General features: G+C 40.1%; 1 protein-coding gene across 13 annotated transcripts in view; it reads right to left on the reverse strand.

Moving 5' to 3' along the window:
• Nucleotides 1-13,502, reverse strand: part of diaph2 (diaphanous-related formin 2) — a 323,897-nt gene that overhangs the window by 191,044 nt on the left and 119,351 nt on the right. For all 13 annotated transcript variants that reach the window (XM_069531062.1, XM_069531060.1, XM_069531059.1 and 10 more), the window contains 4 exons: nt 13,349-13,413; nt 12,467-12,571; nt 5,205-5,573; nt 1,089-1,203 (listed from right to left, as the gene is read on the reverse strand). In XM_069531062.1, coding sequence (XP_069387163.1) covers nt 1,089-1,203; nt 5,205-5,573; nt 12,467-12,571; nt 13,349-13,413 — 654 coding nt within the window. The remainder of the gene's footprint in view (nt 1-1,088; nt 1,204-5,204; nt 5,574-12,466; nt 12,572-13,348; nt 13,414-13,502) is intronic.

The following is a 13,502-nucleotide window of genomic DNA, read 5'->3' on the forward strand; positions in this document are numbered from 1 at the left end:
CTGGCTGATATTCTCTGGTGAAAGATGAGGAGAGTGGCATGACTGCCAGGCTTTTCCCTGCCACTTCATTACGCCTCACAACAACTGTTGTTTCCTGCCCAGAGTTTCCTTCCATCTGTATTATACCAGAAAATCACCTCACGGCAGCTGAGGGAAGATTGCTATTTATTTCACAGACCAAAAAAAGGAGATGAGTCTAGTTTGTAGACCTGGAGGCAGTGAGAACAACGGAGCAAGAAGCTGCTGGCGGGCTGAGTGGTGTCCAAACAGACGGCGGGTATATGGGAAAAGTTGGAAGATTCTGTATAGTTATGTCCACACACCCTGACAGAGCTCAGATTTGACTGTTCTGCTGTTGACAGTACTCTGACTTCTCCCCTCCCACTGCAGCTAGAATTAGAGGGGTGTTCTACACACACATACACTCACACACTGTCAAAGAAGTGGATAACACTCAAATTGTCATGGGAAGAATACATCAAGTGCCTTCACAAACCCTCCTCCGTACAAAAACAAACTTGCTCTGTTATTCATCAGCAAGTTAGGTAGCCTGGTTGTGTATTTGAGAAACAAACTGGCCGGGACAAGAAAACTCCCAGAGCTTCCTTCATGAAAGCCCCCCCACCCCTGTCTTCCTCAATGGAGCATTGGTCTACTGGACTGGAAAAGGCAAGAAATAAATCAAGCATAGCTGCTCTTGGTTCACACATATGTACAAGCTGAAGTTTGTGTACATCCACAGTGCACAGTCAAAGATCTGAAACTACTCAGTTGGTCCATAGAAATAAAATGTGCAGGCATATTCCATTTCAAGCTTTCTCACATATAGAATTGCATGAACACACTGCAACAAGAGCCCTGGTATCTCTAATTGGCACAGAGGTTGGAATTCAGAACATATATAGACAGGGTTCAATTGTAGAGGAGAAAATGCTTGGTTTTAGGATAATTAACACTTCAGTGAGAAAAATGGTTGCTTAAGTGTCACAAGATGAAAGTGGATTGGCATCCATTGCCAGGGAGGCTAAATAAGGCATGTGTGTGTAGATTAATTAAGGAATGGGTGAAGGGAGATGACGCCTCCTTACCTTTGCTCTGTGAGGAGAAGCAGAGGGAGAGCTGAGCAAATAGGTCAGGATTCTCAAACTTCTCTTCTTTGACTTTGATCCAGAAGCAATTCTCTGCCATTTCCTGAGGCACTATCTGCAATGACACAAGGATTCCATTATCACTACAATCAGAGACTGCCTTTCCACCAACCTGCCACTCAAAAAGTTCTTCTCACTGGAGATTGGGTTTGTGTGTGTTTTTCACATGTACGGACACACACATGCTCTTGTGTACGCCTGCTTTGAATCTGAGTGGGAAACAGGACAAGCATAAAACAGGAACAAAGCATATGGGTGGCATCCAGGATCAGATGCATTCTTTAAGAATTAGTTCACATGACAAGACTCTTTTTTCTCTTCAATTTTCCCCTCAATGAATTGTGTAACTCTCAATTTTAATACACATTTAATTAAAAATTCTAACATTATATGATGATTAAAAATAATAGGGAATTAAAGTCAAATGGGATTATAGAGGAAGATTGACAGCCCGAGCTGACACATATAGATGAGGCCTCTAACTAAATTTCTAGCTAGCTCTACATCAAAATAAAATAAGTTGTGTAGTGTGAACTGCACAGTGGTGACTGAAAATTGCGTTGTCTGAACTTGGAAATATATGAGGACAAAATCACATGAATGTGCTCAGGCTAAAAGATAATGTGTGGATGGATCCTGACCGAACCAGACACATCAAAGCTCTCGCTGACCTCTCCTGGGATGAATGAAATTTGAGAATTTCAGTTTGCAGCACAAAGCTTCAGCAGCCCTGTTTATACAGTCCTCCTACCTAGATTTGTCGGAAAGGCTCTATGAAGTAACCGAGCACCTACACATGCTGAGATGATGGCAGGGCAGAGGAGATGCTTTTTATTCCTGCTCTTTTATTCCCTCTTTACTGCTCACAAGACAAGAGGCGTACAGAGAGATTCATACATAACCAAACTCATCTAGCACGTTGCGGTTATTACCAGCAAATGTGTGGCACAACATTAAATCTGCTGAACATTGTGTTAAGTTCTATAGCGAAAGGTTGTTGTGTGACACTGTTGCCTTTAACTGACGGTTGGCTTAATGCATCGCTGCCATTACCCTTCTCAAAACAACAGTAATAGACCTTCCTGCAGTAATTTGACATGAAATAAGAGGCAAACACAGGTGCTAGTCATCACATCCATTGAGTCTCTGTACCTAAACAAAGACGAAGCTTCATTAATGTCATTACTAACACCTGTGTTTACCTTCCATTTCATATCAGACTGGCTGCTGGGAAAAAGGTCTATTACACACAGAAACAACAATCATGAAACACAGACACGGAGTTCCAGGTGATACTCAGTCTTTCTATAATGGCTTTAATAGGAGGCTTTAGAAACCTTCGACCTGAGCTGTTGTTGCTGTTGAGTGTTGTTAACAATGAGCCTCTGTACGCTCACTTGCTCTCTGTTCAAAGTCCTAGAAAGCAGTACATGTCATGTCTGTGGTGACCTAATTCATAGCTAATGGAAACGCAGCGAATTTAGCTCAATAATATAATGATTAATTTTTTATATATATATTTCAGTTTTACAACTAATGATGCTGATTTAGTTGATGTTTGTCTAAAGTATATATCAACAGAAAGTATACATTCAAATTTTGCATGCTAAGATTTTAACCATGCTGGTGTAAAGGTAGACAAAAGATTGAGGTGCTTAAATAATCCAAAAATGTACTTTTGTTGAGTTTTTAAAACATGATAAAAAGATAGTTTATATGTGAAATATCTGACTATGTAAAAATAAGATCACAGTTATATTAATTGATTCTATATGTAAATTATCTTGCCTTAAAGAGGCAGGCAATGAGAAAAGAAGGGGGCTAAGACAACTGCCCTGGGTTACTCCTGTGCAGAAGCTTTAAGATTATTAAATTATTGCTAAACTGTTTCCTGTGTGTCCTGACCACAGTAAAGATGGCATCTCTATGTTTGAGTCAAGGTACTTGTTACCGCTTGAGCTAATGAGCTGTTGCATTGTATAAAAACATGTTAATTATCTAATCTCACTGCTCCCATGTTTCCTTTTGTTCTTCTACTCCCAGACATCTTTATCGTAGTATCATGTGATTACATTTTTCTTGGGCAAAGAGAACAAATTGTAATTACTTTATCAGGTCAAAATGGCAGCTACAGGAAGATTATATATATATACATATATATGTGTGTGTGTTGTTGTTTTTTCTTAGGCATTTGCACACATCTGTTCTGAATATTTTGTGTGGAACCCAAGAACACAGATATTGACGGAACACAGTGTTACAACAATAACTCAAACTGATTTAAAATGCACTTAGCACTTGAACACAGTTGACATTTCACTGTGGGTAACTGTGCTGGTCTTCTCCTATGTGAGTCTTATTCTACTGTTTATGACTCAGAATGCAATGCTACCGCAACCCTGGCTTGAGTGGAAAAGTTATACTGAAACTGTAAACAAAAAAAAAAGTTAAACGTTTTCCTGATTTAAAAGCTGCTCCCAATGCGACTCAATGTTATTACGACTGCAGTGTGGAATTAAGTATGTTTGTGTTTGTGCATATGTAATTAGAGATCATCTGTGTTCGCATGATGCAACAAAGGGTTGGACTTTCATCTACCCACACACTTGCATGTAACACCTAATGGTCTAATAAGTGCATACTTGACAGCATCCTGTTGGCACAATCAAACCTGTAACTCATACTCCAGACATGTGTGGGGCAGTGGGTAAAGGGGACGCATGTATAAAAAAGTTTCTTTTCCCTCTCCTTCCTTTTTACACAACCAAATTACAGTGGCTAGTGGCATTGCAATACTTCCATCTGCTGCACATAGATAAGACAGACGACTCTTGTCCCACTTAATCGACACAAGAGACACAGATTGTTTTTCCTCAGGTGGTTATGAATTTCATTTGCATTACCAAACCACAATTCCTGTGGAGACAAGTTTAATGCACCTTCACATTAACCTGTTTCTGTACATTTCCCAAGCAACAGGCATTTGCACCAGACAGCTAACACACAAATCATGCATGCAAAACCACACAATACACAAGACAATGAGTTACAATATTCAAAATATCAAAGCACAAACACAGATACAAAAGCAGTTGTATGTACTGTTTATCTATTATATTTCATACGGATGTAACTTATTTATTTTGTACAACTCAGGAAACTCTCACATAGAATCATGCATTTACTTATGTGGCATTTTAAAGAGTCCTTAAGGTGAAAGCAAATCTGACCAGGGACAATGTGCTTGTAAATGTGACGTGTGGTTCCACATTTTCTTCTCTCATTTATAACATTTGGTGGCCTGCTGTTAAATAAATAATATAACAAAGAAATCAAAAACATTCAATTTGTTGATTTGTTATTTTGGGAAAAAGAGACAGAAATGTTAAGGGCCAACTGCAGTGGCCCTCAACAGAATGAAATAATCACATTCAAAATTCCTTTTTCATGTGTGGCTTGATTCCACTAAAACCTTCAAATATAATTTGCACCACTAACACGATATCAAAAGAACTAGCCTGATGTTCTGGTTGTTGTCAGTAATTGAACACTAAAATGCAAGGTCACACAAACATCAGCAAAGAACCATTAAATTAATGCTAAGAACTCCTGAGGTTATGGATAAATTATCTATGGTAAAATAAAGCCCACACGCAAGAGAATGTCCTATTGAAATTGAATTCAAATGCGACTGAATGTTACACAACCCAGTCGTTATTCAATTATACTAAGAATGTGCAAATCCAAGGACGTTGGAGCAGTGAAAATTATTTATATTTGAATCCCTTTGAAATGGGTGTTGAGGGTGGAACAGTGTGGCCCGTGGCTGAACGGTTGTTTGACTGCATTGAGAGAGCATTGGAAAAGGTCTCCTTTTGTTTGGATCCTCAACTTTGCATCTTTGTGTTGTGCAGGGTTACTTGAAGAATCCTCTAAATCCAAAGCTCTGAGGCAAAGTGTTTTCAGGTGTGATTGTAAAATCATTGTATAATATTTCATATGAAAATAACTGATATAATCTGTGAACATGAGATTATGTGTTACAGTGAATCGTACCTTGGTCCAGTTGATCCGCTTCATTACAGCTTCAGGCTTGTAGGTCTTCTTGGGCTTCAGCCCATAAGGCAGCTTGACGACAGGAAACGATGGAGGTGGCGGAGGCCCACCTGGGCCCCCGAAGAAAGGCGGTGGAGGCGGGGGCCCACAACCTGGGGGTGGTGGGGGAGGTGGAGGTCCTCCACCTGGAGGAGGAGGTGGTGGAGGTGGCGGTGGAATGCCTGCATGGCCAAAGAGAGGAGGAGGAGGAGGCGGTGGAGGAGGAGGACATCCACCAGGTGGAGGTGGCGGAGGAGGTGGAGGAGGAGGAGGTGGAGCTGCTGCACCCCCTGCTAATGGTGCTCCTGATGCAGGTGGACCTGCTGCAATCTGCAAACAGAGGGGAGAAAGATTAATGATGGCCTGCAGATAAATTGGTGGTTTAATCCAAACCTCAAACGCTACACGGTGAAAAGGTCATGCCCTCTGCCATTTCCATGATTTCATAAACTGCACATATAATGATCACAATTATGAAACATTTCTGTGCACAGATTTTCTGGCAGTCCCCCAGTCCATTTGTTTGTATTTTCTCTGGTATGTATATTTGAATTTGTCCTTTCAAGAAAAGTTTTTTGTCACTAAGTTATTAACTCTCAAGTTGGTGACAAAAAGTCAAATCGAAACAAAGGAAGTCTGCTGCTGTCTGTTTGTTTATGCTTCCGTATTGGAGGCAAAAGTCATGTTTGCATCATTGATGTAGTTTATCTGATTTAAGAAAATTAAAACTGAAATTCTACCTAAAACAAAATGCAGCTTAATTCAAAGAGCTTTTAATCATCACAATCAATCTGTTGTGTTCATTAAATCCTAATATGTAAATAAATACTAAACAAGACTTTGGAGGAAAACCTGTGAACAACTGCTGTTTTAATTTTCTATTACAAAAAGATAAGAACATTGCTTTCGTCAAGTCTTTGTCATGAGTTCTCACAGTGGCAGGCTATTAAACAGTAGACAGGGATGTAATTAGACCGGAGACTGATAAGACACAGTCTTTCAGTCCTTTGACATGTCTGCACTATCACACCTGGTGCATACACAGGTAGTCTCTGATAGTGATAAAGCTAAAATGAAAAAAATGTTTAAGAGAGAAAAAGTTATGCAAATACAACAATTACAGATACCCACGCTTAGACAGGGCTTGATCTTCAGAGCTGATTAGGTGCCAGTTCTCACCAAAAAGCATTTCCACTTGCACATCTCATTTCTAAAACCAATTTCCCACTATGCTCATTTCCCTAGTCACTTGGTTGTGTGCGTAAAATGTGATTGGCTTCATATTTAAAGACATTACGTAGTGTTTCATTACATAATGGCATTGGTGGATTGTTTATTAGGGCCAAAATTAAAAAGGTGTTGTGCAAGGAGTGTCTTATAAAGATTGCCCGGAGCCATTTAGTGCAAATCCACATTCGATGATTACATGTCTGTCAATCTTGAGCCCTCGTGGCCCATTTTCTCTTCAAAGATTAATATGAGGGAATGGAAGCAAATTAGCTGCTAAATTAGAGCGCAGTTGTTTCCATACTGAGGGGCCCTCAGAGTTTCCCTCTCTGATCTCCCCAATAATAAACCTTTGGGATGCAATACCAATACCACTGGTATCTTTTCCCTCAGATATGAAAACAAACACCCAATGAAATCCATAAATGGTAAAGTATATAAATCATTGTGTTATCGGACGGATATATTAAATGGTAATGTACATTTTAGAATGAGTTCATCTGGGAAAGCATCACACTGAGGACCTATGAACACACCCGTTCGTTGAATTGGGTAAAAGTAAGGGAACCCTGGGATTTATAAACTGATCGAGGCACCTTTGGCGGCAATAACTTCAAACAATTGTTTGCACACCAGACCATACAGTAACGGTCAGGAGGAACTTTTTACCATTCTTCCTGCTTCAGCTCAGAGATATTCTTAGGATGTCGGGTGAACCTTCCACTTGATTCCACAGCCTCTCTGTTAGGCCAAGCTCAAGGCTCTGACAACTGGATTTGCTTTGTTTGAAGACACGCAGAAGATTTATTTCCATGTTTAGGGTCATTGTCCTGCTGTGTCACTTAATTTTCTACTGAGCTTCCACTGCAGACAGCTACCCTGACATTATGTTGTTAGACACTTGGAAAAACTTTGGAATTAATTTCCGACTGAATTATTTGAGCTGTCCCGGCTCAAAATGTAGCCTCAATTCATGGTATCCTATCTTCGGTATTTCAGCACTAGGATAAAGTTTTCATGTTGGTTTGCAATGCCCAATTTATGTACATGTAGTACAGGCTGTTCTTTCCCAACAATGCAACCTGAGTTTCATCAGCCCACACAACATTTTCCCAATAGTGCTGAGTGTCAAGATGTCTTTGGCAAACTTCAGGCATTGTGATGTTTTCTTTGGGAGAACAGCAGCTTCCTGCCATGGAGACCATGACTGTTCAGTGATCTATGCAAAGTCGACAGAGATGATTCCTTTAAGCCTTTACCTTCTTAATCTCAACGTCTTTTTTCTTTGAGTACTCTGCATTGTGCTTTTGGACTCATTTTAGAATCAATATCAGAATTAGAACTGGGCAACTAGCCACAATACTAAATCACGTCCATTTAAACATTTGTCTAACTGTAGACTTTTTAACCCTAACATGAATAATGACAATCATAACCTTTCTCTCTTCTTGTTTGACATTAGTCACATTGGCAGGTAACAAAGTCCAAAGGTTTGAGTGTTTCTTTATGATTACCTGCAGGTAAATGTAACACCGGCTCTGGTCTTGTGTCATTGGTTGGACTCTAGGTTTGAACACTGTTGAATCCAGTTAGCATTTGTAAATCTGATTGGCGTAGGGGTTCACATACTTTTCCCACTTACTCAATGAATCCTGGAATGATGTATTCAGTATGGAAAAAAGTAGATATTTGTTGGTTATTGATATTTAGCTGAAGATATGAGCCGATTTTTTTTGAAAATATTGTATATAAATTCCCAAGGGTTAAATTACTTTATATTTACACTGTAGGTAGGATATTGCATCAACATAAACCATAAGACTATCAATATGTGGGAGGCTGCACAAATAAATATATCTATAGAGACATATTGAAAGAAGATAAATACTGTATTTACAAACTACAGTGTATAATGACTTGAGTTTTAAGATACCTGCATTTGTTTTCTGTGTCGTTTTCTAATATGTACATGAACCAGCATGTTTTAACAGTGTGTCTCTGGCCACTTTGCCGGTCCCTAAAATGTTTATTTTTTTTTTTTTTTCATCATGTTACTTTTGCGAGCCCATCTGGAGCGGGACAAAATAAAATCTAACCCAACCAAATTAGATTCATAGTCTTCTGGACTCAATGAGGAGGTCAGCATGGAAGATAATCAACTCTGAACATTGTGTAATTAAATCTACACCTCAATCTCATCTCTGATAGAGGAATTCAATCACAAACTGTTTACTTAGGAAATTTGCATTTAACGAGCATAAATTGTGTTTAGTTAAAAACTCTGTACAGTTTATCATACCTTGCAACTGTTCTATTATTAATCTTAAAAAAGTAATGGTCTAAAATATATAGATTTTTTTAAAGCATGTTATCTGTTTCTGTGGATGAGTAATTTCAAAAGATAAAGCATTGCATCAACATCTGTATTGGAAATAAGATAAGAGACATTGCTTGTCAGTTCACATAGCATGTCAATTCAATTTCGAGACATTTAAGTGGAAAACATGCAGAGAGAACAAAGATCAGTTCCATCAGCATTTTCAACAAAAGATGTTTTTTTAGCAACACAACATATTACTTTTTTTCCAGGTTATTAAGAGTAAGACTATATCCAGGGCCGTGCATGCAGAGAGGACACCCACCTTGGCTTCAGATTCCCTGATGAGTCTCTGAGCCTCTTTGAGCTTGTCTTTTTCATTAGTTAACTGTGCAGATATAACACACACATACACACAAACACACACACACACACACAGGGGAACACATGTCACAGAAGACACACAGGGCAACAGAGAGGCAAAGGTGGGGGTGGGTTAGATAGACATAGAAGAGGAAGAACACTAGTACACTACAACAGGTACCGATACAAAACTCACAACAAACACAAAAAAGGCAGGAAAGAGAATCAGGGGAAAAAGGATGTTCCTTACACGTGAAAAATGGTAGTACAGTGTCCTTTTCCCAGTTTGTATGAATGAGTTATTTGATGTGCAAAAGGTACTGTACTTTTACACCTAAAACAAGATGTAATCTATCTTCAAAAGAACATCAGTGTAAATCTCTGACGGCAGCATGAAAGGAACAAGGAGCAGCATCACTGACAGTTGGTGCACCTTCAAACCCTTTTTCCACTTTCCTATCTTTTTTTCTTTTTGGCATCGAGAAATACATCCAACTTAACACTCTAAGATGTGTGATGGGCCCCGATTTCACTGCACAGCCTTGGTTTTAGAAATGCACGCATTTTGCTTTGATATTTCACTGTGTGCAACCTTGCCGAAAAGCATGGGAAAGGGAGCGTAATCCACAGCAACTGAAATGTAATTTCCATTCCTACAGACCACCTCTTACTATAGACTGTAGATAACTAAATATTTAATGGGTAAAATGGAAAAGGAGATGAAAATCTTTAGGGGGGCAACTTATAAAATAACTTTCATTTTGCATGAATTTTAGTGCAGAGACAGGTTTTATTTTATCTTTCATCCTCTGGGATTAAAAGTTAGAGTCTGTAAGAATTCAGACAAACCAGGGAGATCCTCTGCAACTATAGCACACCTGCTTCCTGAGTCCATCTCTACAAACCACCATTCACCATGACAGTCACTGTGGGCTTTTAGCTCAACAACTGAATTGGCTCCATTTCATAACAGCAAACGCTGTAACAACTACATGGTGATTTCCGCTGTCATTATCAGTTGAGTCAAATTCTATAATCAGCCACGATGGAAGGCAGCCTGGCAGTAAAAGAGAGAGAAAGTGGTAGACTACACCTACAGCTCCTCTTGGGGCCAAGCTGGGTCAGCTACAAGACCGCCAGGTTGTTAAAACCTAGTAATGGCATGGCGCAGAGTGCTCCAATGTACCACTGCAGTGCTACATTATTCATCACATCCAGAGCCAATTCAATGAATAACTTCCCTTTTTTGCCGAGTGTGGTTGCAAGCAAATGGTTTGGAGAAGGATGGATGATTTCCACTTGTTGTGATTTCTGTCCTTTGTTGATGTTTACAGGCAGAACCTCCACTCAAATCAATTGGGGGATAATCAAACAGACACATCAAACAGGCTGCTTGTTACAATGCCAAAGTTCCCAGAGAAAGACTCTCATTAAATGTGTTGGTTCACAAACAAGGTGAAAAGAAGCGACTCAGGCATGCTAGAGTTTTAATATCTAACAGGAATTCAGGCGAGGAGATGAAAGGTTAGGGATAGCTCCCACTTCATTCAAATTCAGCAAAACAGCAGCGACAAGACGGCAGCTTTGACGGACAAAGTGAATGTGTGTCCTCACACCGATTTAAAGGTTCCACACTCTCAGAGTTAATGGCTTTCTACAGCACTGTGTCAAATGCAGATTAGGCTGCAAAACACACTCTTTCAGCCTAGTCTTCCTGAAGTGGCAGAATCACAACCATCTGGGAGGATGACACTGCTGTTGTGTTTCATTGCTTCAGGAAGCAAATCTGTGTTCAGAGTGAACACCTGCATAAAATCAAAAACAGGAGGTGATTCTAGTTTGTTATTGCATCACTCACATATTTTAGAAGATAAAAAAAAAGATCAACTCTTAACTTTAATTTAATTAAAACACAAGGGGCATCGAAAATTAACCGCACTTTCCTTAAACCTGAACAGATTGCATTAATTCACATTGATAGTTAAGTTCAATAGTGAGTACCGCAATCCATAGGGGATATTTTTTATTTGTTATGGCCGCATTCATCTAGGTTTGAGTCAAACAAATTACATGTTCTCCTGCTGAGGTTAATGTCTGTTGATATGCAGCGCTCCAGCTATAATCACTCTCCGATGGAGCATTCAGACAAACAGAAGAAGAGAAGGTTTGACTCTCCGGGGCCTCTCTGCTCCACACTACCTGTTAATGCACCACAGTCAGTCAGTCTTCAAAAGACAGGGGCTGCCAGGGGAGGGTGAGGGGGAAGGTGTGTGATAGGGAAGAGTAACTTGGAAACAACGTAAAAAGCTCAAACAAAGAAAAAGAGGCCAAGCAAAGGTAACACAGTCTGATGCACTTGTTTCTGACAGAAAGTGGAAGGAGAGAGCAATGGAGAAAGGGACAAGCAGGTGGAGTATGTGCGGAGAAGCTGTTCTGATGGTCTCATTAAAATGGGTAGGCAGTAATCGGGCATGGAGTGAGTGATAGACCAGTTTGGGTACAAATGCAGGTAACAAGCTGCAACAGAGCACTCAGGAATACCAAAGAATGGTTGCAAGAGAACTGAGGCAACAGTAAGACACAATTCGGAAAATACCTGGGTGATGCTTGAAACACATTAGGCTCAATTCGTCAGACAGTGAGTGCGAATATAAGCAACCGGAGAGGAATGCTCGAAAGGAAAAGCAATTTCTAATATAGATGTAGCTATACCATCTTTCAATGGTGGTTTATATTAAATTCCCTAAGCATGGAGGCAAACTGCCCTTTTGTCCCAAGGCAGTGCTAAAGTGTTCGAAATTGGGTTAAGGGGGAAATAGCAGTCATTTTCTGAGCTCAAAACGGAGGGTTTTGCCTGGGAAAAAATGATGCGGAGGCCAGGAAAAGCAATGCAATCCATCTCTGTGATGATAGAATTACATAGGAAAAGCTTCAATAGAGCAATCTGCCCATTTAAAGAGCTACAACTTAAGAAAGAGATTGACCCTTTATTAAATCAAATGTTCTTGCATGGAGGATAACTCCCATTTACAGCAGCATCACATGTGTAAGTGGAGTGGAAAGGTATCCTTCTGACCAAATCAGCCTTTTTTGAGTGGCGCCATTACTTTGGAACAGTTATGATTATACAATTTTTTTCTCTGCATTTTTCTAGTCAAAAAGAAACTTTTATCAAATTGATTAAAAGTGTGTCTAGATATTGAATCTTCCACTTTCTTCATTTTGAGTCTTTTTCGGGAAACATACAGCGTAAGAGATCTCTGGGGAAATGCAGCGCTGTTTTGCAGAGCATCGGGATTTCTCTTTATGGATTTACCTGGGACTCCAGGGCCTGGATCTTCCCCTCCAACTCTTTGATTCTCTCTTCCTTCTTTTGAGACTCTGCCTGGGCCTCCTGCCGTGCACTGAACTCCTCATCAAACTGAAAGAAAAGAGACACAAGTATGTCTATGTGCAGATAACAAACATGAGCCCACAGTTGTAAACACACACACACAGGTTGGTGAGCGGCAGGATGTCTCCAGAGAATGGCCGCAGGGCACATCAACAGACACCAAAAACATGCTGTCTTACACTCTCTGGCCAATTTCTATTCATAGCCCTCATGGCCCTAGAGCCCTGTTGTCCTTTGTCTTTGTTTCAGGCCTGGCTTTCATGTATGTTGATGGATCTAACCTTTGCAGAAACCAAGCCATGTCACTACAATGATTTCACTGGCGCAGCAGGGTGTAGCAGGCTGGTGGGGCAGGACTCTCAAGAAAAAAACATACCCAAGACCCCCCTGGTGTCACCAGACTGTGACAGTGAGGCTCCTTAAGATACATTTCAATATTATACACACTATGCTGTGGGTAAAGTCTTTCCTGGAATAACTAAAAATGCTATAAATTAACAAAAGATTTAATTTAACTACATTAAAAGAAAATTAGTAAGTTAAAGGGAGACGTTAAAATGTAGAACTATACGAAAACATCCTGCACATAACTTAACTCTGTCATGACATTGTGCACAAATAAGTATACATCACAACAACGGCATTGATTCGTGTAATGCTGATACGGATCATGTAGCGTCACAGCCAGGTATTGATCAGGGCATGGCAAATCAATAGCTTGTCTGGGAGCTCTGAGGAAGAAAAAAAACTTTCCTGATGGGAGGCGGCCAACCAGAGGCGCTGTAGGAGTGATTAATGTCTCACCTTTTTGGAGTACTCGGCAGCTTTCTGCTCACTCTCGTCAACTTTGGCTTTATCCACACACTGATCTGCAAAACAAGACGGCAACGGTCACGAGACGCTTCAAAGTCATCTCTGGGTGAGATGTGCATCACTAACTCCGCGTGGGAGATTTACC

The sequence above is a fragment of the Paralichthys olivaceus genome, chromosome 9, assembly GCF_024713975.1.
Source record: "Paralichthys olivaceus isolate ysfri-2021 chromosome 9, ASM2471397v2, whole genome shotgun sequence".
Lineage (NCBI taxonomy): Eukaryota > Metazoa > Chordata > Actinopteri > Pleuronectiformes > Paralichthyidae > Paralichthys > Paralichthys olivaceus.